The sequence below is a fragment of the Panthera leo genome, chromosome B2 (assembly GCF_018350215.1).
Source record: "Panthera leo isolate Ple1 chromosome B2, P.leo_Ple1_pat1.1, whole genome shotgun sequence".
Lineage (NCBI taxonomy): Eukaryota > Metazoa > Chordata > Mammalia > Carnivora > Felidae > Panthera > Panthera leo.
Genome location: NC_056683.1, coordinates 17433053 through 17459716, shown reverse-complemented (window position 1 = coordinate 17459716; position 26664 = coordinate 17433053). Strand labels below are relative to the sequence as shown.

Below are 26664 nucleotides of genomic sequence, written 5' to 3'. Positions count from 1 at the left end.
TGGTAGAGTCCCCACTTCTTTCCTTGCATGCCATTGGTAACGACAGCCTTTGGCTCATTTGAGAGTCAAGATTTATATTTTAACTGTGTAAATAGTCCCTGCTGGTCAAATGATGTAATATGACTTCACTTCCTTTCTTGTATGGTTCTTCATTTTTCCTGAAGTTAACAGTTGCCTTTTCAGTTTACCTCCTAGTCTTACTTTTTTGCTGTGTGCACACTGTTTTTGCCCCTTGGTCTCGCTCTGTCATCCAACCCCAGAGCTCTCCTTCCATCTCGCCTCCCCTTGACTTTCTCTGCTGGCACCCTGGTTTTCTGGATCTCATGTCATCATCATTCTCAATTTATAATCTTGTTTTGCAGGAGCACATTTTCTGGTCGCTTTCTGAGAAAACAAATGCATGGAAAATAACCTTTTTGAGCTAATAATGCCTGCCTGAACATATCTTTCATCGATGTCAAAATGTCTTTCATTGATGTCAAAATGTCTAGACAAACTTTCCACCTTTATACGTGATTGATAATTTGAATAATTGTCAGGTGGTAGATAATTTTCACCCACATTTTAAAAATGATTATTGATTTCTAGCTTCTTAGGCCTGATTTTAAGAAATCGAATGCCCTCTGTTTCTTTGTCCTTATAAGTAACTTGGTTTCTGTCTCTAGATACTTTCTGGTAGTTTTTTCTATCATTGTTATTCTGAAATGTCATAATTATATGCCTTGGTATATTCTCTTCCTTCCATTTTTCTGGGTCCTCTCAGTTAAAAACACTTCTGTTAGTTGGATGTTGGACCTCATGGGCTGGTTCTGTAGTGTTACCTGTTTATATCCTATTTTTTATCATTTCTCCTTTCCCTTTTGGGATATGTTTTGGGTTTTATCTTCTATCTCTTATGTTTTTATTTCAGTTACCCAGTTTTTAATTTCTGAACTTGTTCTCTGATTGCTTCTCCAGAACCTCTTTTTGCTTTATGCTTTTATATTTTCTCTTTATAAGCATGTTAGTTATGCAGTTGACTCTTGAACACGAATCCCCACACAGTTGAAAATCCACAGGTAACTCTTGAGTCCTCAAAAACTTAACTAATAGTTCCCTGTCGACCAGAAGCCTTATTGAGAACATAAAGAGCCAATTAACACATATTTTGGGTATGTATTACAACTGTATTCTTTCAGTAAAGCAGAAAAGAAAATGTCATTAAGAAAATCATAAGGAAAAAACATTTATAGTACTGTATTTATTGAAAAAATTCTGTGTGTAAATGGACCCGCACAGCTCAAACCTGTATTGCTCAAGGGTCAACTGTAGTTTTTAATGAAGTGTTTTTCTTCTCCCTGCATTGTCTTTGTTTCTTCCATATCTTTTCTTTTGGTTTGTTTGCTTTGGATTCTTTCTGCGATTGGAGATTTTGACAAATGTCTACTGCTCTGTTCTGTATTCATGTTTAAGGGTGAGGAAGTAAAAGTTGGTAATCAAGTCTTAGTGTCAGTTCTGGCAGCAAGTTCTTCTGTAGGAGAGTCCCCAATTGTTGGTGGCTGGAGGTCTCTTCTCCATGGGTATTCCGTGTTTTCCGAGGAGAATCCTCTCATTTTCTGCTTGGGTGCTTTACACTTGGCTGCCTGCGTGTCAGCTTTGCAAATAGACTTTCCGCCAGTCCTTTTTTCTTTCCTCCTCAACCCTCCCGTCTTCCCATCCCAAGTCCTGATCTTTTCCATAGTTCTTGAGTAAATTTTGGCTCCATTTGATATTCGTCTTTCCAGCCGTCCAGACTTTTGTTTCCTTTGCTCTGCCAGATCATCTTACCACCCTTTAGAAAATGTCACTCCTTGCTTAAAACCTATCCTCCTGTGGCTTCCCGTTTTCCCTTGGAATACAATCCAGATCCCTTGCGGTGGCTACAAGGATCTGCCTGATGTGGCCCCTCCTGCTTCTCCACTCACCTCTGTTCTCCTCCCCGCTGCTCTCACCTTTCTACCAACAGGCCAGCCTTGTACTCTCCCCAGGGCCTTTGCCCTCAATCTTCCTCTGTCTCTTCACGTGGCTGGTTCTTCATCCACGTTTCACATCCGCTGCTGTCGCAGAAGAGACCTGCCCCGTCCGCTTAGGGTAACTCACCCAGTTACTTTTTATCCCGGTGATCCTTGGTTTTCTGAGCTCTTAGCCCTTTCTGAGGTGAGCTGTTTTATGAGTTTGTTTTCCCCAGTTAGGGTATAAGCTCCATGAAGACAGGGACCTTGTTTGGCTGGTTCACGGCTCTGTCCTTGGATTTGAGAGTAGTGCTTGGCCTGTAGTAGACCCTCCTATATTTGAAGAAAGAACAAAGAAAGATTCCCCAGTATAAATTATTAAAACTGTTACCGACAAGTCTTCAGGGTAGTACAAACCAAGGTGGTCTCGAGATGGACAGCCCTCCTATTACTCAAAATGCACTGAAGGAACTCATTCATGTTCAGGTGCTGTGGCAGTGCTTATGGGTATCCACAAATTAATGAAGCATAATCCATGCTCTTGAGGGCCTTTTACTCCAACGGGGAAGACACTCATACAAGGTAACCATATTAGGGAAAGATAGGATAAAATAGGCAGAGAGGGAAAGGTCAGGTAGGACCTGAGGTCTCTGGCTGGGGAAAAACACAAATTTTGGAACAATTATGGGAGAGTCTGACCACAGCAGACTCCTTCGGGCATAAGGTTCCTCTGAAGAATGTAACAGACCACATACTCCCCCTACCAGGAATTTGACAAAAGACCTAGCTAAAAACGAGTAGTAGACCTTAAAACCTTATGACCCACAGGGAACAGGATGGCCACAGACCGCCCCTCATACAATAGAAAATAGCCAATCAAAAAGGAGTGAGTAGGCTTTTAGAGTTACCCAGGCAATAAAGGTGGCACCTGAGAAGAAACTCGGGGAAGCAGAGAGGCCTGAACAAAACCCTGTAAAACAAAGTCCCCTGCTATGGTCACAGGCATTCACTTTCAAATGCTCCTTCTCTTAGAGAGCTTTCATACTATTCTTACTTTCTTGCACCCTAATAAACTTTTCCCTGCTGTTCATTTTGTGTCCACCTCTTTATTCTTCGAAGTGGCAAGACAGTGAATCCCAGGTATTGAAGTTACAAAAAAATCCTGCAATGTAACTTGAGTAAGATCTAGGCTTCTGAGCTCCAAGTTCACATACATGACTCTGCTCCTTTTTCTTGTTATTTAATAGAGCCCAGAATCTTCACCCAAAACAACTCCTTATTTTCAGTTTATGCACAAAACCTTAGGCATTGTTTTTACCTTTCTCATTTATTCCCATTTATGGTCAGATGTCCTATGCCCTTTCTTCCCTCAAATATTTGAACCTGTCTTATAAGCATGGTTCTGAGATACAAAGATAAGTACCGAAAACCTGGTTCTACCACTAAATCACACATTCTGGAAGAGGATACAAATTAGTTGTTACTTTCAGCAACAAATTTGTAAGAATCTAAGAAAAGGTCTAAGGTAGGCACACTGTATTTTACATGAAATTCATCAAGTTGGGTGTGTGTACTTATTCCCTGTTGTTACCTGATTTTCAAAGAGAAACAAATGTTTTCTTTGTCCTGTGGCTTGAAGAGTAGTCATCAACTAAGGAGTTCAACTCCGTGGGATAATAATATATTTGGTCTTTGTCCTTGGTCTCTGGCAAAAAGTTGCCCAAACCCTTAGAATTTTGGGGGGATAGGAGCATCTTTCCTTATTCATAGCATCTTTGGACCATTGCAGGGAGGTGGCTGGGGGTGGGGCCTCTAGGTGGTTTGAGGCCAGGGGCTGGTCATTAAGAAGAACAAATGGGATTAGAGGGTGGCATGTTTCAGCTCCACCCCCTGACCTCCCCACCTCGAGGAGGGAGGGGACCTGGAAATGGGGTCATAACAACTCTCGAACAATGAACAACGAGTATAACAAGCATATCTAAAAGCGCATTCTTGATCTGGGAGCCTTCTCCATCTCAGTAAATGGCAACTTTGTCGCTGTCCTTCTAGTTGTCAGCGAGGCCTCCCTAACCTCTCTAAGATACCCGCCTTTCACACACCTGCCGCTTTCCCTCACAATACTTTATTTTTGTCTAGATTTCCTTATTGGGCCAATATGTTTCAGTAAAGATGGTATTTGGGACATGGCAGGTGTTTCACGGATATTCGAATGAATGAGTAAACGAATGAACGCTTAGTCCTTGAAGCACTGGCTAAGATGAGGTTGTAGATGGAGGCAGGAAGCACCCAGATTGTGGCATTTTATATGCATCGCCTGCAGAATTTATGCTTTCTGATAGACACTGGGGAGCTGAGAGTTTTTTAGCAGGAACTCAGAATTTTATAGGCTGTTCTAGCTACAGTGTGTGGACTGGGGAGGCTAGAAGCAAGGAAAGCAGGTAGGTCAGTATTTAGGGTTGATGAGAGTTTGAAATCAGGAGGCCACGGTGTAGGGGCTGGGAGTGGTCGTGGCCTGACACGGCCTGACAACTGTGATGCCACTTCGTCTGCTCTGTCTGCCCGTGTCTGAAGAGCGTTTGAGATTTGAAGCCGTTAGGTCACGGGAGAGCCTCGGTGGGGGCCTGCAGGAGCAGAGAGAAGCAGCTGTCTGTCTCCGTGGGCACATTCTCTCTTCCCTAGGGGTTGGCTTCCTTGTGCCTCGTGGTTGAACCTGGCTCAGCAGACCCCAGACGGACAAATCTGCAGGCCTGTCTAGTGCCCAGTCCCGGGTTCCTGCTGTGCTGTCTCCCTCGTCAGGGAGCTAGTAGTGAGAGGAGTTGGACTCTGGCTGATCCAGCTTTAAAGGCAACCAGCACTGCCACGTACTTACTCGCTGTGACTTGAGCAGTGCACACAACCTCTACTTTTAGCCGAGTGCAAGTAATAGAATCTGGGAATACGGAGGATCGTATTCGTGAAGAAGTATGAATTAACTGATGTGTGGAAAATAGATTTTCAAAGGTTAAGTCTGGTCTTAGACACATAGACTGTCCTTAGATTGAGATGGATGATAATACACAGTTCAAAGATAGTGAGAGAATAAGGTAAAACATGTCTGTTGGTCACAGAAAAGGAAGGACGAAATTTGTTGAGTTTACAACAACAACATGTATACAGTAGTGTGACCACCACCACACACAAGATACGGAACTTTTTGATCACTCCAGAAGGTTCCCTCATGTCCTTTTGTAGTCAGTTCCTCAAGCCCCTGGGAACACTTGCACTGCTTTCCATAACCATAATTTTGCCTTTTCTAGAATTTAATGTAAATGGAATCATACAGCATGTCTTTTGTGTTTGACTTCTTTTCCCTTAGCACAATGCTTTTGAATCCATCTGTGGTGTTGTGTATATCAGTGATTCAGGTTTTCAATTGATGGATAATATTCCATTGTATGGATGTACCACGATTTGTTTATCCTTTTGCTGATTGATGGATGTTAGGATTTCCAGTTTGGGTTGATACAAGTATTACTATTATTATTAACATTCATTTACAAGTTTTGGTGGGGTATATGTTTTCATTTCTCTGTGAGAAACTGCCAAACATTTTCCATTGCCAACAGCTCTCTTGTCAAGTGTCTGTTTACATTTTTTGCCCATTTAAGAAGTAGCATTATCTTTTTATTATAAAGTTGTAACAATTCTTGTGTATTTGGGGGGACAGTCTTTTATCAGATACATGTTTTATAAATATTTTGATGTCTTGCCTTTTAATTTTTTTTTTTTTTAACATTTATTTATTTTTGAGACAGAGAGAGAGACAGAGCATGAACGGGGGGAGGGCCAGAGAGAGAGGGAGACACAGAATCTGAAGCAGGCTCCAGGCTCTGAGCTGTCAGCACAGAGCCGGACGTGGGGCTCGAACTCACAGAGCGCGAGATCATGACCTGAGCCGAAGTGGGATGCTCAACCGACTGAGCCACCCAGGCGCCCCGCCTTTTCATTTTTAAGTATCATTAGAAGAGCAAATGTTTTGTATTTTAAGTTCCATTGATCAGTTTCTTTTATATTTCATGCTTTTTGAATCCTAAGAAGTCATTGCTTACCCCGGGGTCACAAATACTTTTTCCTATGAGTTTTATAGTTTAGGTTTTACCTGTAGGACTGTGAACTTTGAGGTGATTTTTTTGTGTATGGTTTTTGAGTTAAGGATCAGGGCCCTTTTTTACATAAGGGTGTTTTAGCATCTTTTGTTGAAAATGATGTTTTAGTGTCATTTATTGAAAAGGCAGTTGCTGACAATCAGTTGACCCTATATATGAGTTTATTTCTGGACTTTTCTGTTTCAGTGACATATATGTATCCTTATACCAATTGCGTAGGTTATGCAGTGTTACTCTTTTCAAAATGTTTGCTATTCTATATCCTTTGCATTTCCTTAAGCTTCAGAATCAGCTTGCCAGAATAGACCTATTGAATCTGTAGGTGAAGGTAGAGAGATTTGACATCTTAAGGTTGAGATCCATGACCATATTGTATCTCCCCTCCTCCTCCTCCTCCTCCTCCTCCTCCTCCTCCTCCTCCTCCTCCTCCTCCTCCTTCTCCTCCTCCTCCTCCTCCTTCTCCTCCTCCTCCTCCTTCTCCTCCTCCTTCTCCTCCTTCTCCTCCTTCTCTTCCTCCTTCTCCTCCTCCTCTTCCTCCTTCTCCTCCTCCTCCTCCTCCTCCTCCTCCTCCTCCTCCTCCTCCTCCTTCTTCTCCTTCTTCTCCTTCTTCTCCTTCTCCTCCTCCTCCTCCTCCTCCTCCTCCTCCTCCTCCTCCTTCTTCTCCTTCTTCTCCTTCTCCTCCTCCTCCTCATTCTCCTCCTCCTCCTTCTCCTCCTCCTCCTTCTCCTCCTCCTCCTCCTCCTCCTCCTCCTCCTTCTCCTCCTCCTTCTCCTCCTCCTCCTCCTCCCCCTTCCTCCTCCCCCCTCCATCTTCTCCCTCCCTTCCTCCTCCCCCGCTCCTTCTTCTTCAGACTTCAATTTCTCTCAGCAACATTTTACGTATTTCAATATATAATACAATTGTTGCATTACTTTTGTCAAATTTAACTGTGAAGGTTTCATATTTTTGGTGCTATTGTGTGTGGTACTCATTTAATATTTGCTGCTGATATGTAGAAATATAAATGATTTTCGTATATTGACAGTGTATTCTGCAATACTGCTGAATTCATTTAGTTTTTGTAAATTCCATAGGATTTTCTACCCAGAGATTCGTATTAAGTGCACATGAAGATTATTTTACCTATTCTTTCCAGTATCTGTGTCTTTTTTAGTTTTTGCTTCATCGTACCTCTCTAGTATAGCATTGAAAGAGCTGAGAGCAGATCTTTCTCCCTGATCTTTCGGAGATAAACATGTAGTCTTTCACTGTACAGTGTAATGTTAGCTGTAGGTTGTTTGTAGATATTCTTAACATTTTTTTTTAACATTTATTCAGTTTTGAGAGACAGAGACAGAGTGTGAGTGGGGGGGGGGCAGAGAGAGAGGGAGACACAGAATCCGAAGCAGGCGCCAGGCTCGGAGCTGTCAGCACAGAGCCTGACACGGGGCTCAAACTTCCCGGACCATGAGATCATGACCTGAGATGAAGTCAGCCACTTAACCAACTGAGCCACTCAGGCGCCCTGTTTGTAGATATTCTTTATCAGGTCGAAGAAGAAAACTTTCCTTCTTTTCCTAACCTGATGAAATGTTTTAGAAATCAGAAATGGATGTTGGATTTTTTTTCAGATGCTTTTTCTGTGTTGAGATGATCATGTTCTTTAGTGTTTAAGTCTTAAGTCTTTAAGTGTTTAAGTCTTTAAGTGTTTACATGGTGTCTTACACTGAGTTTTCAATGTTAAAGCAACCCAACGTTCCTCAGATAGACTCTTTTTATATGTTGATGGTTATCTTTTTCATATGTATCTTTTTTGTGTATTGCAGAATTTGTTTCATGAGGAATATTTGTAGCTTTCTTAAATGCTTTTATCTGATTTTGTCCTGAGGGTCCTGCGAGACCTCATCAAAAGTGAGTGGGGAAGTGTTTCTCTTTTATTTCTTGGAAGGAAGAATTTACTTAGAATTAGGGTATTAGTTCTCTCTTGCTGCATAACACATTACCACAAACTTAACGGCTCACAAAAACTTAATTATTTGTTCACAGTTGCTGCAGGTCAGGAGTGTGGGGATGGCTTAGCTGGGTCTTCTACTGTCCGTCTCACAAGTGCAGTCAGGGTGTTAGCTTGCCTCTTACGGCTGTTGGCAGAGTTCAGTTCCTTGTGACTGTAGGACTTGTGGTGGCTTGCTTCTTTAAGCCAGTGGGAGAATCTCTCTGATACCAAGGAAAGGCTCAGTGTCTCTTTTAAAGACTTAACACTTAATTCAGTTGGGTCCTCCTAAGATAATTTCCCTTTTCAGTAACTCAGAATCAGTTGATGGGGACCTTAATTGTACCTGCAGAATCCTTTTACATGTGTCTTAAAACCTCATAAAAGGAGTAACTATCCCATCACCTTTGCTGTATTCCGTTGGAAGTAGGACACACGTTGTGGCCACACTCATGGGGACAGGTCACACAAGAGTTACACGGTGGCTTGACTTCTTTGAGGTTCCTAAGCTGTGTCTGCCACAGTTCATACTTTCTTAAATGTTACGTAGAATTAATCTGGGCCAGAACTTTTCTTTTGGGGAAGGTTTTAACTACAAATTCAATTTTTTAAATAGACATTGGGCTACTCTCGTTGTCTGTTTCTTCTCAAGTGAGCCTTTATAGACACAAAGTGGACATTCATAGAATGAGTATTCTCTCATTCTTCTAATATCTGTAGCATCTGTGATGATGTCTTCTCTTTCATTCCTGATATTGGTTATTTGTGTCCTTTCTCTCTTTTTTCACATGATTAGTTTGGCTAGAAGTTTATAAATGTTATTGATCTTTGCAGTGAATCAACTTTGGTTTCATTTTTTCTCCCTGCTATTAGTTGTCCATATTCTATTCCATTGCTTTATGCCGATATCTTTATTTTCTTCTACTTATCTTTGTTAAAAAGTCAATCAGCCTTTTTTAAAAAAGTTTTTTATATATTAATTTTGAGAGAGAGTGAGAGAGTGTGTGTGGCATGAGTGGGGGAGGAGCAGAGAGAGAATCCCAACCGGGCTCTGCTCTGTCAGTGCAGAGCTGTACGTGGGGCTTGATCCCACAAACAATGAGATCTTGACCTGAGCTGAAATCGAGTTGGGTGCTCAAAACTGAGCTACCCAGGCGCCTCTCTTCTACTTACTTTGAGTTTAATGTGTACTTCTTTTCCTAGTTTCTCATGGTGGAAGCTTAGATGATTGATTTTAGGCCTTCCTTTTTTTTTTTTTTTTTTTTTTTAAATGATGAAATAAATTTCTTTTCGGGTATTGCTTTTGATTAAAAAAAATTATTCAGTTCAGACTAATTTTAGTTTCGCCTGTGAATTCTGGTTTGAATGGATTATTTAGGAGTATGTTGCTTAAATTTTGAATATTTGATTTTTTTCCATATATCATTTAGTCATCCATTTCTACTTTAATTTTTGTTATGGTCAGAAAATACATTTTGTATCATAAAATTTAAGAGAGTTTACTCTTGGGTGCCTGGGTGGCTCAGCCGGTTCAGGGTCTGACTTCTGCTCAGGTCATGGTCTCGCGATTCGTGGGTTCAAGTCCCATGTCGGACTCTGTGCTGACAGCTCAGAGCCTGGAGCCTGCTTCGGATTCTGTATCTCCCTCTCTCTCTACTCCCTGCTCGTGCTCTGTCTGTCTCTGTCTCTCAAAAATAAATAAATGTTAAACAAAAAAATTTTTAAGAGAGTTTACTCTTACATTTATTGAGACTGATTAATGGTGTATTTCGGTGAATGTTCTATATACACTTGAAAAGAATGATTATTCTGCAGTTATTGAATAGAATGTTCTGTACGTGTTAGGTCAACTTGTTTGATAAGGTTGTTCAGTATCTTTAAGCAGTTCTGTCCACTTGTAACTACATTATGTAGTAGGCATCTTCAGAGCCGTGAAATGGGTTAATTGGTGAAAGTCATTAAACCCTTAAACTCATGGGTGGTTTTGTCTGTGTGTTGGGTGCTGAGAGGATGGAGGCTGGTTGATTTGATTTGTGTATCTACTCTTTGCCAGACATGCTCAAGACATAGGGAATAGAGTGAAAGACACTGATAAACCATACCATTTCCTTGTCTTAAGAAACTTGTGTCTTGGGGGGAATGAGAGACAGTCAGTTATTAATGCAATGAGGACGGAAGTGAGCCCCCAGTGTTAAAGCCGTCACCCAAGATAGCACCACACTGAAGAGACAGTGCAGTAGGAAGGTTTAAAAGTTATGTATCAATGATGCTTAAAACGCTTAATAACAGTGGTAATAGCCCTGCATCTATAGAGTTTGCCCTAGAGAGGAAGAGACTGGAGCCTAGGCAATAGTAACAATGGTAGTAACAATTCATATACGTTTATTATGTGCCTGGCATCTTTTTAGCCTACTATATATATTCTTTTTATTATCAGTGTCACTCTCTGAGAGTAGGTACTGTTCTCTCCACTTCACAGAAGAGGAAACTGAGGCACGTAGAGGTGAACTGGCCCAAGTTGCAAGTAAGTTGTTGAGTTAGGATTCATGGCCAAGCAGTGCGGCTCCAACATGCATATGAGCTATAAGAGATTATGCTGATAATCCAGTTGGCAGATAATAAGTTTTGATCTGGGATAGAAAATGGCATTGGGAATGTAGAGAAGGAAACAGATGGAAGAGGGTTTATTGAGGTAGAATATTATATAGCACTGAGGTAAAGTAGAGGAGGGACAATGTGCTGAAAAGGAACTACTGCTCACCAGAGGGATGAGGAGGAGAGGATATAATACCCATTACAGAAAGAAGAAAATCAGAAGGAGCTGTTGTTCAAGCCAACCATTCCTCCCTCGGGTTCGAGAAAGGTGGGAGGCATGGAGGGAAAATTTGGTTATCGTTTGTAATAGAGGTAATATTTGGATCTGTGAGAGTGTTGTGGTCACCAACGAAGAAAATAGGAAAGAGGAGAGGTTTTAAAAGGCAACTTAAAAAATGTTGTGTTTATTGGGTAAAAGAGTTTTGAATGTGGAGGTATTGGTGGTTCAACCTTGTGTTGATTCAGTAGTGGTATTTCCAGGGGCTTATAACTTAGCGTTGCCCAGTGGGTCATTACCAAAGGGGCGGGCGGTAGAGGGAGTATTGTGGTAAGAGGTGGAAGAGCATGGCTCTATTTTTACTTAGCCTGTGTCCATGGCCTTGAATATATTATCTTAGAAGTGAGCCTTAGCTACCTTCAGATTAAACTAAAAATCAGTCATAGGGTTGAAAGTGGAAAAAAGCTTTGTACACATTGAGACTGGTATTGAGCCAGGTAGTTAACCACTTCGATACCATCACAAAGGTGAGATTATGCAACTCCATTGGACTGATTCCACCAAGACAAGAATTTGTGATTATCCTGTAGCTGCGCTTTTGACCTGAAAAGATCTTGGGTGGTGATATCAAATTCTCATTCTCTAATTGATGTTTTGTGTTTAAATCTGAACTGGTGATTCTGTCCTTCGGCCGTCCTTTCACCACAAAAATCTGTGATATTTGATCCACTTTTAAAATTCATTGCTCTCTTTTGCCTAGCTGGCTTTCTTCAGTGGTTGAGTCACTTTCTCTTATTTTCTTATCTAGAAAATAGGGGTAATGATTCCTAGTCTCATTAATTCAGAGTGTAATTGGGAGGATTAGAGGAGACGCTGAATAGAAAAGCACTTTGTAAAGGGAGAACTCTATAATTACAACCGTCCCTTGGGCTTGTGGTGTGTTGATGGTGTTGGTTCATCACTCAGGTTCATCTGCTATCACCACCCTTCTGCTGCCAGCACGTTTATCTTGCACAGGAAAACAACGTACGATGTGTTTCGTGAAATTCATCCTTTGAGCTAATAACGCTTAATTGTTGGCACACGCAAGAGAGTGCTCATTTGCTTGTTCCAGAATATACACCCTGTGTTGCCAGCCAGTGTTTCTGACATACAGCGCTTACCAGCGTGAGACCAGCAAGGTGCAGACTTGCCTTTGAAACTGTGAAAAACTGCAGCACTCGTTTTAACATGTACACATCTAATTGTGGACAATTCTCCTCCGCCACTTCTTTTCTCCCTTCCTCCTTCCCATTTCTCTCTTACTAAATCCCAGGACAAGGCACAAGACACGCATCCCATAGAGTAAGGTTAGGTAGGGAGTTTGTGGTACCTGCATATCAGGTCTCAGTGGGAGGGATTATATGAGCTGTACTCCCGGGAGAGTTCCTGAGAGTTCCTGTCGGCTGCAGGTGTGCAGGGTACAAGGGTAAGTCCTTTTCAGTAAAAGATAGCCTTCGTAGTGATTATTCTTCCTTTTATCCCACTCCTCCACGAAGATACATACACGTATCTGGTAGAAGTTAGTCACTAGGGCCCAGAGTCCAAATTGAGCTGGTCTATTAATATGGAAAGTCACAGTTGTAAATCTGAACTGTTGATTCTGTCCTTTGTGTCTGTGATGCCTTTCCACCTCCCGGCACACACTCCCCTCTCCTATTCGATACTGTCTTACATCAGTAACACGTAGATAGAGTGTGATGCTTCATTTTATGTTACGCAACTTCCCATTTGTTTTCTCTTATGTTCATAGTATACAACAGAATGAACTTCAGATTCGTAAGTGTTTCATTAAGTCATTCTGTTAACCGGGTCGTAACCGAATTCTACTTGGAGCAAAGGTATGATTGTTCTTTACATCCAACTTCCGACCATCCGTTACATCCTTCATTACACATCCATCATCCTTCTGCAGCATCGCCCCCCTTACCAGCGATGCCTGGGAAAGTTTCTTTGTAGCTCCCCCTCATACACTTACTTTGTCCTATTAACGGCTAATGTGGCTCTTGTGGCCTTTTCTCAAGTGCGATCTTCTCTGTTAGATGGCCTGCTCAGCTGGTTTCTTGCCTCCTCCCCACTGCTGATCCACTGCTCATCTTTTTTTTCCTTTTCCTTGGCTCATCTCCATATTTGAGCTGCAACAGCACTCATGTGTCTTCTTCATTTCTTTTTTCCAAACCTGCATGTGCATCAGAATCATTTAGGGAGCTTTAAAAAAAATGAGTAAGCGCAGTCCTTGGGGTATGATTTATCTGGCATGAGTCTTTGGGAAGCTGTAATTTCTCAAAGCTTCCTAGCAGAGTGTGATGAGTGGCCAGTTGGAGTGATTTTGTTGTGAATGGCTGTAATGTGGTAGTCACCTATCGTTAACGAGGGTCATTCCATTGTATAATGAATGCTTTTGAACTTGCCTTGCATTTACATGTGTTCTTTTCTGTAAAAGGGAGAATATGACTCCCAGCCTTCTCTGATCTCACTCACCCCTCCTTAGGTAAGTAGTTTCTCATTTCAAGAGGTTGAGGACTTCTTGCAGTGTGGACATTCATTAAAGGTTGCACTGTGTTGCAGTTTAGAAGGAATCAGGGTGAGGAGATTGAAGGTTTTGAAGGAATCAAGGCAAGACTATTGAAGGTTTTGGCTAGACTTTATCCATCAGAAGAATTGTCTGCCTAGCTCTGGGATGTTTTGTTTTGGAGTGACTCATTAGTGGAGACTGTCCTCCAGGACTCTGTTGCTAATGGAAGTAGAAGAGACAGCTTTACTGGCTTCTTTCTCCAGGCTATCCCATCACCCCCCTGCTGTCGCTAAGATCACACAAATTCTACGTGGTAGGCCTGACAGCCACATTCACGATACCCAACTGAGGAGATGCACACTGGCCCTGGGGCTGACATGTGACCCAAGTTGGGATAGAGATTCCAGGGTTTTATTTTATTTTATTATGTTATTTTATATATATATATATATTTTTTTTTTTTTTTGAGGGTATGAACTGAGAAGTCTTTCATAGAACTGGGAAGAAGCAGCTATGTGCAAGATAAGCCGAGAAGAAAGTGAAGCAAGTGTGTAGAGGGAAACAGATAATGCTGTGAGAACTACCTCAGTTCACAAGAGTCTTCTTGTTCTGTCCCCAGTAAGGGTGCTTCTTCCCATGCATTCTGAGACTCTCCTGTAAGCTAACAATAAATTCCCTCTTTTTGGTTAAGATAAGCCAACGTTTCTGTTACTTGAAGGAAAAGCTGCTTTATTAACTTAAGAGGAGAGGAATGTGTATATGCCTTTCTACTTTGTATTGGTCGTAAGATCAGTACAAGTAAGGTGCTATAGATGAATAGGTCAGGGCCCCATTAATCAGCTACCAGGAATACGTGAAGAAACAGTTTAAACTGAGTGACAGTTTGGCCATTAAATATGTGCAAAGCGTTTCCTTATAGTACCTGTCCCCAAGTCGGACAAAAAAAAGTTAGCTAATATGATTTCCATGTCTAATTAACACAGTCAGTGACTATCTTGTTAGTTTTATCTGGCACGGTGATAGTACCTCTCTTAGTTTTTTGTTTGCTAAGTCATGCTTTTCCTGGTATATACCCACTGGGGTTTTAATAATGGTTCTTTTTCTAAAATAAATTACAGCCTGTGTGATTGTTTTTTTGTTTTTGATCAAATTGCTTGGAATTTTTGGTGTCATCCTTTGTTCAGACTACTAATACTCTTTGTAGAAGCATGAGATGTTACTATTCGTAAGTACTGTGATTTGGAAACTCCCTTCCCCCACATCTGTCTTCAACAAATTCTATCTCTATCTCTGTAAGAACGTACTCATTTTACTTGGAGAACAGCTTGTTGAACTTCCCTCACTTTAGTGAATACCACCGCAGTTCTTATCAACACTGCAATTTCTCTCTTAGCTTTGCATTCCTACCCTGTCATTATAGTAGCCCCTGAAAAACAGGCACGGTGAGTATTTGTTCTTTGTGGCCGGCCAGCAGATGAACTCCGTATCTGGAATTCTCTACCTCACGATTTTTTGTGGGAAGCAGTGTCACTACCCACATGCTCCCCCCTCCACTGCCAGCCCTTGCATATCTTCCACCCAGACCAGAGTGGGGAGTTTTCTTTTCTCCAGGTTGGGGGATAAACATTAGAGGTGTGAAGTTGAATGGCTTAGCTGGTGCGGGTGAGGAGGGGGTGCTGAGCCGTAACTTACTGCTCTGAACTCAAGCGTCTCGCTGGCAGCCACATTCTGAATTTTGACTCGAGATTGAATCCCTTACATAGGTTGTTGGCAGAGATTGAAAACATTTTTTTTGTTTTCTTAAAGCTGAGTTTGTGATCTCGCTGAATGCTTTTGTAGCTTCCCGAACTGACTGTGACGGCTGTCTTCAATTCCTTATTTTGTAGATTTCTGTGCTAGGAGACTTCGCTTTGTCTTAACCGTCGCAAGGGCACTGTAGTGTTTCATGGTGGAGTTCCAGTCATGCCAGCCCTTCACTGTAGTCTCTTTTTAATAAAAAAATTTAAACCTGTAACCCTTACGTTTCTTTATGGTCGTTTTACACCTTGCAGCCACTGTTGGAATCTTTGTGTTTTATGAGGTCAAGACTGTCATCTTCGATAGTCACAACTAATCCAAGAGTTACGGGTTTTCCTTAGTATTTATTGAAATGAACTGGCTCTGTGATGGGCATTGAGGAGGGCACTTGTTGGGATGAGCACTGGGTGTTGTATGTAAGCGATGAATCATGGGAATCTACTCTCCAAACCAAGAGAACACCGCATACACTGTATGTTAGCCAACTTGACAATAAATTAAAAAAACAATTTAAAAAAATATTGAAAATAAAAGAAATCAACTGGCTTTAATAATTTAGGCCAATTAATGGCATTGGCATGTTTAAACCTACACATCTGTAGAGTGTTCATGATTTACTTATAGTTTCTGACTTGTTTTTCCCCTGATTTTCCCGTTTATCAAAACCCATGTGTGTCTGTTGTAGAAAAATTACATTCAGTACAGGGAAGTATTAAAAAACTGTGTAGGGCCCCCATGTCAGTCTACAGATTCACTGTAATCCCTATTAAAATTCTCACGGCCTTTTTTGCAGAAGTCCACAGTGCAATTCTAAATTCACATGGAAATGCAAAGAACTCAGAACAGCCAAGACAACCTTGAGAAGAACAAAGATGGTAGACTTTCAGTCTCAATGTCAAAACTTAATACAAAGCTACTGTAATCAAGACGGTGCAGTACTAGCATAAAGATACCTACATCAATCTGGTCATTTGACTGTTTTTTTTTTTTTTACCACCCCACCTCCTTATGGTCATTTGATTTTTTTAAATTTTTTTTTTTTAATGTTTATTTATTTTTGAGACAGAGCATGAGCAGGGGAGGGGCAGAGAGAGAGGGAGACACAGAATCCGAAACAGGCTCCAGGCTCTGAGCTGTCAGCACAGAGCCCGACACGGGGCTCGAACTCACGGACCTTGAGATCATGACCTGAGCCGAAGTCGGACGCCCAACCGACCGAGCCACCCAGGCGCCCCTGGTCATTTGATTTTTAACAAAGGTGCCAAACAATTTAATGGGGAAAAGAACAGCCTTTTCAACAAATGGTTCTGGAACAACTTGGTATCCATATGAAGAATGAATGAATTTGAATCTCTCACACCAAAATTAACTAAAATGGATCGGACCTAAAACTAAAACTTTTAGAAGAACACAGGTGTAAATCTTTATGACCTTGGGTTAGCCATTGGTTCCTTAGATCGGACACCACAAATAGAAGCAAACAAAGAAAAAATAAATAAGTTGGATTTCATCAAAGGAAAAAAATGATAAATTAGGCTTCATCATCATTGAAAACATTTGTACTTCAAATGACATTGTCAAGACAGTGAAAAGACAACCCGCAGAATGGGAGGAAATGTTTGGAAATCGTATCTAATAAAGGTCTAGTATCAAGAATATATAAAGAACTCTTACAAGCTAAAAAGACAAACAACCTGTTTTAAAAAGTAGGCAAAGGAATTGAATAGATATTTCTCCAAAGAAGATACGCAGATGGCCAGTAAACACGAAAAGATGCTCAATGTCTTAGTCACAAGGGAAATGCAAGTAAAAGCCACAGTGCTACACCCACTAGGATGACCGTAATGGAAAAGAAGGTGGACAATAAAAAGTCTTGGTGAGGATGTAGAGAAAGTGGCGCCTCATGCGTTGCTGGTGGGGATATAAGGTGGCACAGCCACTTTTTGGAAGACGACTTAGCAATTTCACAAACGGTTAAGCACAAAGTTACCATATGACCCGGTAGTTGTACTCCTAGTTGGACTGTTGGGTGTCTAAGAAAAATGAAAACACGTCTCTTCAAAAACTTGTACACAAATGGTCCTTGCACCCAAAAGCAGAAACGTTTTTCTATACCAGCCCCAAAGTAGAAGCTACCCAGATGTCCGTTCACTGTTGAATGGTTAAACCTAGTGTGATGTGTCCATGCACTGGAATACTATTCAACAATAAGAAGGAATGGAATGATGGTGCCTGTAACAACGTGGATGATGAACCTTGAAAGTATACGCGGACGGGAGGAAGCCAGACAGAAGACTACGTATTGTGATTCCATTTATATGAAATGTTCAGAATAGACAAATCCATAGAGACAGGAAAAAGGAGACAAGTGGTTGCTAGGGGCTGGAGGGAGAAGGACATGGGGAGTGACTGCTGATGGATACGGGGTTTCTTTTGGGGTCGATGAAAATGTTCTGGACAGACACTGACCACGGTGATGGTCGCACAACCTTGTGAATATGCTATAAACCACTGAATTGTATACTTTCGAAGAGGGAATTTTATGCTATGTGAAACATATCTCAATTAAAAAAAAAAGATAATTGACAAAATAGAAGGCACCTCAGATCCCACTGCCCAGGGACTACCACAGCTTAGGTGCACGAAGCATTTTACAAAATGCTTACTCAGTGCTGGACTCCTGAGCCCTGTATGTACCTTCTCATTTAGTTCTTACAGCAGCTTTGTGAGTCTTCTGTCAGAACTGGGATTCCTGACTCCAGAGTTTTTGCTGCTAATTCTCTGTGCCTGTGTTTACAAAGAATTTTGGGTAAAGACAAGAGCACGCTACTTTGGAATTTTATTAAAATACTGTGTTACAGAGTTCAATGCTTAACTCACAGTTGGCCAAAATATATTTGTGGTGTGGTTTGGTTGGTTACCATTCAGCAGTTTAGGAAAGCGAATACTTGGGAAATAGGGTTAAATCCCTGAAGTTATTAGTCTTTTAATACCAAGGAGCTTACCTTGATCTTTTTTCTTTCTTTCTTTCTTTTTTTCCTTCAGAGATTGCAAGAAAGTAACAAGTAGAATTAGAAATTTCCTTCAGTGGCCATTCATTCTGGTCTGGTGTAATGCTGGGGGTAGAAGAGGTGCTTGGATTTTGTTTTCATAAAATGCTCCTCATCAGGATATGCTGTGATCAATTGCTTTTCTGCTAGAGTGTATAAAGTGGAAGGCATAGTGAAAGGCACTCGCATGGAAAGCTTTGTTACAGTGGTTACTTTTGTTTGTTTTCATATGCTCTTAACATTTCAGACCAACTATCATGGGTTCACAAGTTTTATCCTGTGCACTCATTTATTGATTGATCCTTATTCGTGGGCACCTAAAATGTAGTGAACTTCAAACTTCTCGTAAAACAAACAAAACTTGGTTAGTGATTTTTTTTTTTTATTTGTAAGTAGAGTTGTTCAGACTTTTTAATGACTCTGACATGAAAATGCCATGTTTTTAAAAACCTTGAGCCTCGATAGTGGTGCTCTGGCTTTATTCTTTTGTCATGTAATGAAAGAAAATGTATTAATTTTCTTTGAAAGTTTATTATTTCTAGAAACTTATGAATAGCTTGAGTCTGACGGAAGTTCATTTTTGTTTTATTTGTTGATTTTGAGAGAGAGAGAGAGCAAGAGAATGAGCAGGGAGGGGCAGAGAGAGAGAATCCCAAGCACACTCCCCGCTGTTTGTGCAGAGCCCGATGCGGGGCTGGAACTCATGAACTGTGAGATCATGACCTGAGCCGGAACCCAGAGTCGGACGCTTAACCTACTGCTGAAGCCCCCAGCGCCCCTGACCAAAGTTCCTACTGAAGTGCGGGTGCCCCTGCCATGGCATGGCCTTCACCTTGCAGTTGAAGGAGACTTGGTTTTAGTAAATATTAGCACTGAGATGTGAATGTCCAAGGAAACGCAGAGTGTATTCTTTTTTCCCCAGAAAAGTGCTCTCAGGAATTTGACTCTAATAAAATAAACACTTGGACGTAGATATCATAATCTCATCATAATTTTAATGTAGATGGACCAAGCTTGGATTCTAAATTCCACGAAGGCAGAAACTTTTTACCACCCTTGTATAATGTAAGAGTTTATTCTTACTCCTTGTCTGTAGTAAATGCTTAGTAAATGTTTGTTATATAAAAATATATTTGTAATCACATATATATTGGTATTTTACATACTGTTTGGTGAAATACCCCCATGCCTATACAATTAACTAGAATGTTCTCAATTGATAAAATTGCTTGTAATAATTTTTCTTAATGTTTCTGTCTCTTTTTAGGTTGGTATTTTGTATGGCATCTTTTTCTATCGAAATTCAAGTTTCTGCGGGAACTGGTGGGAGACACAGGATCTCAGGAGGGAGATCATGAGCCATCAGGCTCTGAAACAGAAGAAGACACTTCGTCATCCTCACACAGGATCAGATCTGCTCGCCAAAGGAGGGCGCCTGCTGATGAAGGCCACTGACCCCCAGCCCTCGTCTTGTACTAGTGAATGATGAAAGGCAGTGAGGAGCCTCTGTCTTTAATGACTTGGCTTTGCATTTTTTTTACTTGGATTTTAAGTCCAGTTGGAAAAAAAAAAAAGATTTATATGTAAGCCATATGAAAATAAAGGGAATTAAATAAAACCAAATCAGACCATTGCAAATTCCATCTTAAAGAATAATCTTTTGCTTCACTAGCTTTCCACTTACATACTTACTACTCTTTGCCTCCTGGGCTTATTTTCTTGCACTGGTGTGAATCTGGTAAACATCACAGGCTTGAAAAACCATATTTTATTAGTTCTATAATGTATGTTGTGTTTTTGTTTTTGTTACCACATGTTAACCTTGTCTGAAATTGGGATGTAGCTCGTGATTACCGTCAGCCGGGAGATGGTTATGATGGAGTTACCCAACCCGTGCATGTGTGCACGTACTAACAGCTTGTCCTAGCCAGCGTCATCACTGTATCATTGGTGTCAAATGCGTCAGGTTTAAGAGGCATTTAAAAATGTCTTCCAAAAGATTGCACTATGATTCAGCATTGAAACGAAAAGTTATCGTGTACGCAGAAAAGCATGGAAACAGGGCAGCCGGGCGCACGTTCGGTATTAGCGAAGCCAACATCCGTCGCTGGAGGAACGACCGTGCTTCCATATTTACTTGTAAAGCGACAACAAAATGCTTCACGGGGCCTAAGAAAGGAAGATACCCACAAGTGGACGAAGCTGTACTATGTTTCGTTGGTGAGATGCGTGCAAAAGGATTGCCTGTCACGCGCCAGGCAATGCGATCGAAGGCGGGAGAAATTGCCAAAGCCCTGGGAATAGACGAAACAAAATTCAAAGCAACGAGAGGCTGGTGTGATCGATTCATGCGCCGAGCAGGACTGTCTTTAAGGCGTCAAACATCGTTTTGCTCCAGGCTGTCTGCTGACGTGAAACAGAAGGCCACGGTGGAACACCCTTTCAAGAAACGCTGCCTCCCCAGTGCTCTGGGTGACACCAAGGGTGCTGTTCTGTGGAAGCGAGCAGACCTCCGCGGCTGTGGTTGGAGAAGTGATTCCGAAGAGTTGGACTCAGAATATGAAGTTATAGTTATAACTTAACCAGTTAATTCATACACTTTCTTCAGGTATGTGCAAGATCGGTGTGATAAAAACCCGTTTAACTCTAGAACAACGTTTCAATAAATACCAACATTCTACATGCTGGGAAGGCATTGTGTCGGTTTAATTGCCTGGTTTTTCTTAGTGGTACACATGGTGCCTCCTACAGTTGATGGTATCTTAGGTTAAAAATAGTTTGTAAATTTACTTTTCTTTGTTGGATAGCGGTTATTTATTGGGGAACTTCGTCCTGACTCTTAGGCTGTTACAATGGTCCTCTAGGAGATACAGTTTTTTTTTGCAACCCATTCACGGTTTTAGAGTAGTAATTTAGGCATCTAAGAACTGTCTTCTACTTCAGGAAGAGGATTAGTTTCTCCCTTTTGTGTGGGAGGACTTCATGCTCAAGGCATGCGTTGTGGAGAAAGTACTTCTTCACAAACGATTCAGTGACAAGACCTCAGAGGTCCTGGGTATTGAGGATAAAATAGAGTGGTGACCATGCCCGCCTCACTGGAAAATGATCTGCCGGGTGCCCGTGTTTGTCTTCACTGGACTTTGGACTGGGTGTTCACCAGGGAAGAGAGATAGGAATTCAAAGACCCTTCCCGTTCAGTGTTACCTGCTCTGTACAAGAATGAACTGCAAAGCCGGTGTCTTGTATTAATCCAAGTTCTTGTTCGGTTTTTCCCCTTTTTTTTTTCTCAAGAACTAGTCATCATAGACGCTCCCCTCTGTTTTACAACCGTGTGGAACCACGTCTGATACCTCGTCTTTCACGCCCATAGTTGGTTTGTTAACAGGCGCACTTGCTGCGCCCCAGCTTGTATTCCTGAGGTTTGCCTCTGCCGTCATTGTAGCCCTTTGGATAAACTGAAAGGGAATCTGCAGACCATAAGTTTAGTTTTCAGTATTTGCTAGGGGAAGATCCCCGGCAACCGAGAAGAGGCACATACTCTTTCTGTCATTTCCTTATTAGATGCAGTTTTCTGTTTGTGACTGTGGCGATTAACAGAACCGTGACACAAGTTGCAAGCATTAATTTTTGTGCTTCATACTAGCTGCATTATCACGTTAAAACGGTCATCAGCTAGAAAAGAATTAATGCCTAAAAGCTTCTTGGTTACTGGGAGGATATTTAAAATAGGTCTTTCATAGTCTAATATTTTGAGCTGTGGATTCTGCTTTCTAGTGTGTACCTTAGGTTTAGATACTAATCATAGTTGCTGACAAACATTAAGTAGCCAGTGAGCTTCTGTACTGTTTCAGTATTAAAGAGCGATGGCTGGTGTAACTTCATAAAATCTGCAGGGGTCATCCACAGGTGACTACAAATGAATCCATGTGAAGGTGTACATGTTGGTATTATTTACATTTATGCTTCAGGGATATCTTTTTTAGTAGGATTTAGGGAAACGGTCTGTTGAACTTACTTAGGAAATACATCCAAAAGCATATTAAGCAGCTTACACCCTACCACCTTTTAACTCTTCGGAGTGCAGAAAGAAATCACTGATGCCAATATGAATGTTTTGCAAACCAATTCCTTTGTTTAAAGCTTTTATCTTTTCTTGCATCCCTTTTCCCCTCGATACACTCACCGTAGTACGTATTTCTAAGGCCGCCGCTCAGATAGGCGAGAGGAGTGTTAACACACAATTATTTGTGTGGGGTAATGTTTCTGTTCCCATTTCTCTGTTAGTGCTTTTGTAGCTGTGCTTAACCATCACTTCATACGTGCATTTTCATTTTCTCAGTGGGAGACTGACTAGCCTGTGGTTAATTTTGAAGCTTAGAAGGTTCCGAGCATTAAGAGTGCATTCAAGTATCCCATCTGGTCTGAATACTCACAGAGATGGTGACCAACTATGCCATCTTTTGAGGATTAATTCTAAAATTGAGGACTCTGATAGGTTGTTTCATTTCCTTCCCAATCAACCATTCCCACATCTTTTTTTGCCTCTGATGACACTTTTGTGAAAATCGCCTATATCAAGCGTACTGGTTTGCATTGCTCTGATTCCAATGCCAAAAAACACTAGATATTTGTGTGGCACTGTTCAGTGAGGCTTTTAATATTTACATCAAGCTAAAAATAGAATTCATCCAATGGATTTTGTAGTATTGTTTTCATGGTGGAAACATTAAATACCTAGTTTTTGGGTGAATAGCTAATTCGCCTATGTGCTGACCCATTTCTTTAGATGATGCTAGGCTTAAAAACAAGTTCAACTGTTATTTTGCTGAAAGGTGGGAATATATTTTGCTGGAAGATGGGTGAACCATATTAATGGCTTCACAAAATGTTACTTTAAACCAAAACGTGTTGAAAGATTTGAAAGTAGCGCTCTTTTATTTTTAGGAGCAACGTAGTTTGAAATTACTTTAAGTCAACAATGCAGTATTTTTTTTTAAAGTCCGTTTTTCTTAGAAGTTGTGTTTTAGTGTGATGTAACCAATGTAACGTTAGATTTTTGACTGGTAAACTTCAGGTGCTTTTATATTTGAAGTTGACTTTTAAAAGCTAATGAGCAGTACTCAAAGGTTGTAGACTTTGGAGCAGCTAATGGAGTCTAGAATTCGAGCACCTAGTATCGTCTGCTTTCAAAGTATCCTATAGCTTTTAACTTAAAGCATAAAGAATAGCATTTTATCTTATATTACTAAAACTTCCATTTTCCATTTCTTAATGTACATGGGCTGCCTGCCTTATGACCAGTGTTTAACAGTAGGTACCCTTCCAAGTCAGTTCTGTGCATAACCATCCACCAAATATGGCTTCTCTGGTTTCTTAAAGGAAACATTTTGTGCTGTGCTATGATGCATTGCCATCCTGCTGCTTGACAAATAGGTCTATGTATAAGGAATTAGAAATGTGTGCATCAATAGTACCATTATATAACGAGATGTAAAATTAGAGTTAAGGAATGTGTGTAAATGATCATTCACTGTTTTTGTTTCAAAACTGGTCAATACTATATACCTAAAGCTTCTGTGGTTTGTTTGATGTTTTAACTTTCACTTTAAACTGCAAAGAATAAATTAAACTGAAAACAAAAGTTTGGTATGTGTCATTGATAAAGTATAGTAAGTATGAAGGGTACCTGGGGCATGAAGGGAGTTGAAAGCAGTCATTTTTCCCAGTGGTCCACGCTTCACCACATTTTTCACACTCTAAGAGTCTGTAAGAATTAAAGTAACCACGGTCCTAGTGCCATGAAAGTAATTGACGTAGAACCCAAAGGACATAGGGATTTGAGCTAAATTGCTTTGCCCATGTATAGCCTTTGGCTCTCTTCTCATATTTTATCCAACACCCTCAAGATTGTTTTGATATTCTGTTTACCATAGGTCATGTCTCACATTTTTGTTGGTATTAACCACCCAGAGGACTGAGGACACGGACCAAAGCCCAGTAAAAAGATTGAGGAATGCCTTTGAAAACCAGTTTGAGATGGGAAATCATTAATTGTAGAGGCTAGGAGTCAGGTTTTTTAATTTTTCCTCAGTGATGCGTAGCTGCCAAGAAGGTAGAGTGGGGAAAAAGTGGTTTTTGCCAGGGTCAGGCTTCATAAGGTAGGAGTGTCTGAAGGGCAGGGCCATTAGAGATTACTGTAGATTGGCTGGGATTTGGGCTGGGATTTGGGCTGGGATTTGGGCTGGGTTGTAAGAGAAGTCTGATCAGTAAGACACTGATAAATTGGGTGAATGGAAAGGGGTAGAGATTGAAGATAAAATGAGTGTGACATTTGTGTATAATGGATAGGGAGATCAGAATTTTAGAGGTGAAGCAGTTCTGAGCAGTGTCAATACTGCCATCCAAAGGGAATCAGAACTGGAACTCATTCTAGGGGTTCTGTGGACTGTCACCACGGTCACTGTTACGTGCTGGCTGGAGTTGGGATCGAGAAGAGGGCCATGAATTGGGGATTAGTTCAGAGACTTGGGGTACTGATCTCAAGGTCTAGGATGTTAAATGGCTCTCAAAATGTTTTTGGAGAGCTCTCAGAATGATTTCTCTTCACTCTGGCCCCCCTGGCAGCTCCACAGGCCAGTATATGATTGTTGCCTGCAAGTTCAAGTGAGTACTTCAGTTATAAAAAATGATGCTGTTTATGGAGAATGTTAGAGGGTGGGGGGAGGAGCATGGAGGAAAGGACAGCAAAAGCTTCTCGAAAGATCTTGGAGGAGTGGGAATTTTCTGGGTAGAGGAGGAGACGAGGAATTCTAGACAGAAGAAAGCATGTGCAAAGTCAGAGTTAGGGAAAGCTGCTTTGTTTGGAGAACTGGAGATGGTTGGTTATTCCTGGAATAGAGAGTGGTTAACAGGGCACAGTGGTTTTTCCCACAGAGGTGGGAAAGGTCTAAGTCACAAAGGACCTTGTATGCAAGGGCAGGGGCTTTGAAGTGCATGCATTTGTGATGGACAACATTGAAATACTTGGAATTGAGCGAGAGCATTGATTCACTTGTTTAACGTGTATTGAACGGCTATTCTTTTTTTTTTTAATTTTTTAATTAAAAAAATTTTTTTTAATGTTTATTTTTGAGAGAGAGAGAGACAGAGTGTGAACAGGGGAGGAGCAGAGAGACAGGGAGACACAGAATCAGCAGCAGTCTCCAAGCACAGAGCCTGACGTGGGGCTCGAACTCACAAACCACAAGATCGTGACCTGGGATGAAGTCGGACGCTCAACCGGCTGAGCCCCTGCTTTTTTTTTGTAATATGAAATTTATTGTCTAATTGGTTTCCATACAACACCTAGTGCTCATCCCAACAGGTGCCCTCCTCCATACCCCTCACCCACCCCCCATCAACCCTCAGTTTATTCTCAGTTTTTAAGTCTCTTATGGTTTGGCTCCCTCCCTCTCTCTCTCTTTTTTCCTTCCCCTCCCCCATGGTCTTCTGTTAAGTTTCTCAGGATCCACATAAGAGTGAAAACATGGGGTATCTGTCTTTCTCTGTATGACTTATTTCACTTAGCATAACACTCTCCAGTTCCATCCACGTTGCTACAAAAGGCCAGATTTCATTCTTTCTTATTGCCACGTAGTACTCCATTGTGTATATAAAACACAATTTCTTTATCCATTCATCAGTTGATGGACATTTAGGCTCTTTCCATAATTTGGCTATTGTTGAGAGTGCTGCTGTAAACATTGGGGTACAAGTGCCCCTATGCATCAGCACTCCTGTATCCCTGGAGTAAATTCCTACCAGTGCTATTGCTGGGTCATAGGGTAGACCTATTTGTAATTTTTTGAGGAACTTCCACACTGTTTTCCAGAGCAGCTGCACCAGTTTGCATTCCCACCAACAGTGCAAGAGGGTTCCCGTTTCTCCACATCCTCGCCAGCATCTATAGTCTCCTGATTTGTTCATTTTAGCCATTGAGTGGCAATTTTTCCAGGCACCTGGACTGAGTACAGATGACTCAGGAAGCTCATGCTAGCTGTCAGGGAGGGCTACTTTGGAGGCGCAGTGGAAACGGCATATCTTACTGTAGTCCAAGTATGAAAATAGGAAGCTAGTGGAAAGAAGTGACAACCATGGGAGTCAACAGGACTTGAGATTGGACTGTGAAGACAGGTGAAGAAGAAGGGTAAGTAAAGGATGGTTTCAACGTTTGAGTTAGTTTGAGCCTGGTGACATTGAGGGATGCACATGGAAGGAGTAGGTCTGTGGTCGGCCACGGGGAGATCGAAGACGAGAGTCCTGTTTTGGGTGTCTGTATTTGAGTTTGATGTGCTTATGGGCCATTAGCTGGACAGCAATACTGAGCAG

At 41.3% G+C, this 26664-nt stretch overlaps 1 protein-coding gene across 1 annotated transcript in view; it reads left to right on the top strand.

Moving 5' to 3' along the window:
- SMIM13 (small integral membrane protein 13) overlaps positions 1-23938 on the top strand; it is a 28001-nt gene extending 4063 nt beyond the window's left edge. The window contains exon 2 of the mRNA XM_042937908.1: positions 19565-23938. Within this exon, the coding sequence (XP_042793842.1) occupies positions 19565-19752 (188 nt within the window). The 3' untranslated portion in view covers positions 19753-23938. The remainder of the gene's footprint in view (positions 1-19564) is intronic.
- The last annotated feature ends 2726 nt before the right edge of the window (positions 23939-26664 follow it).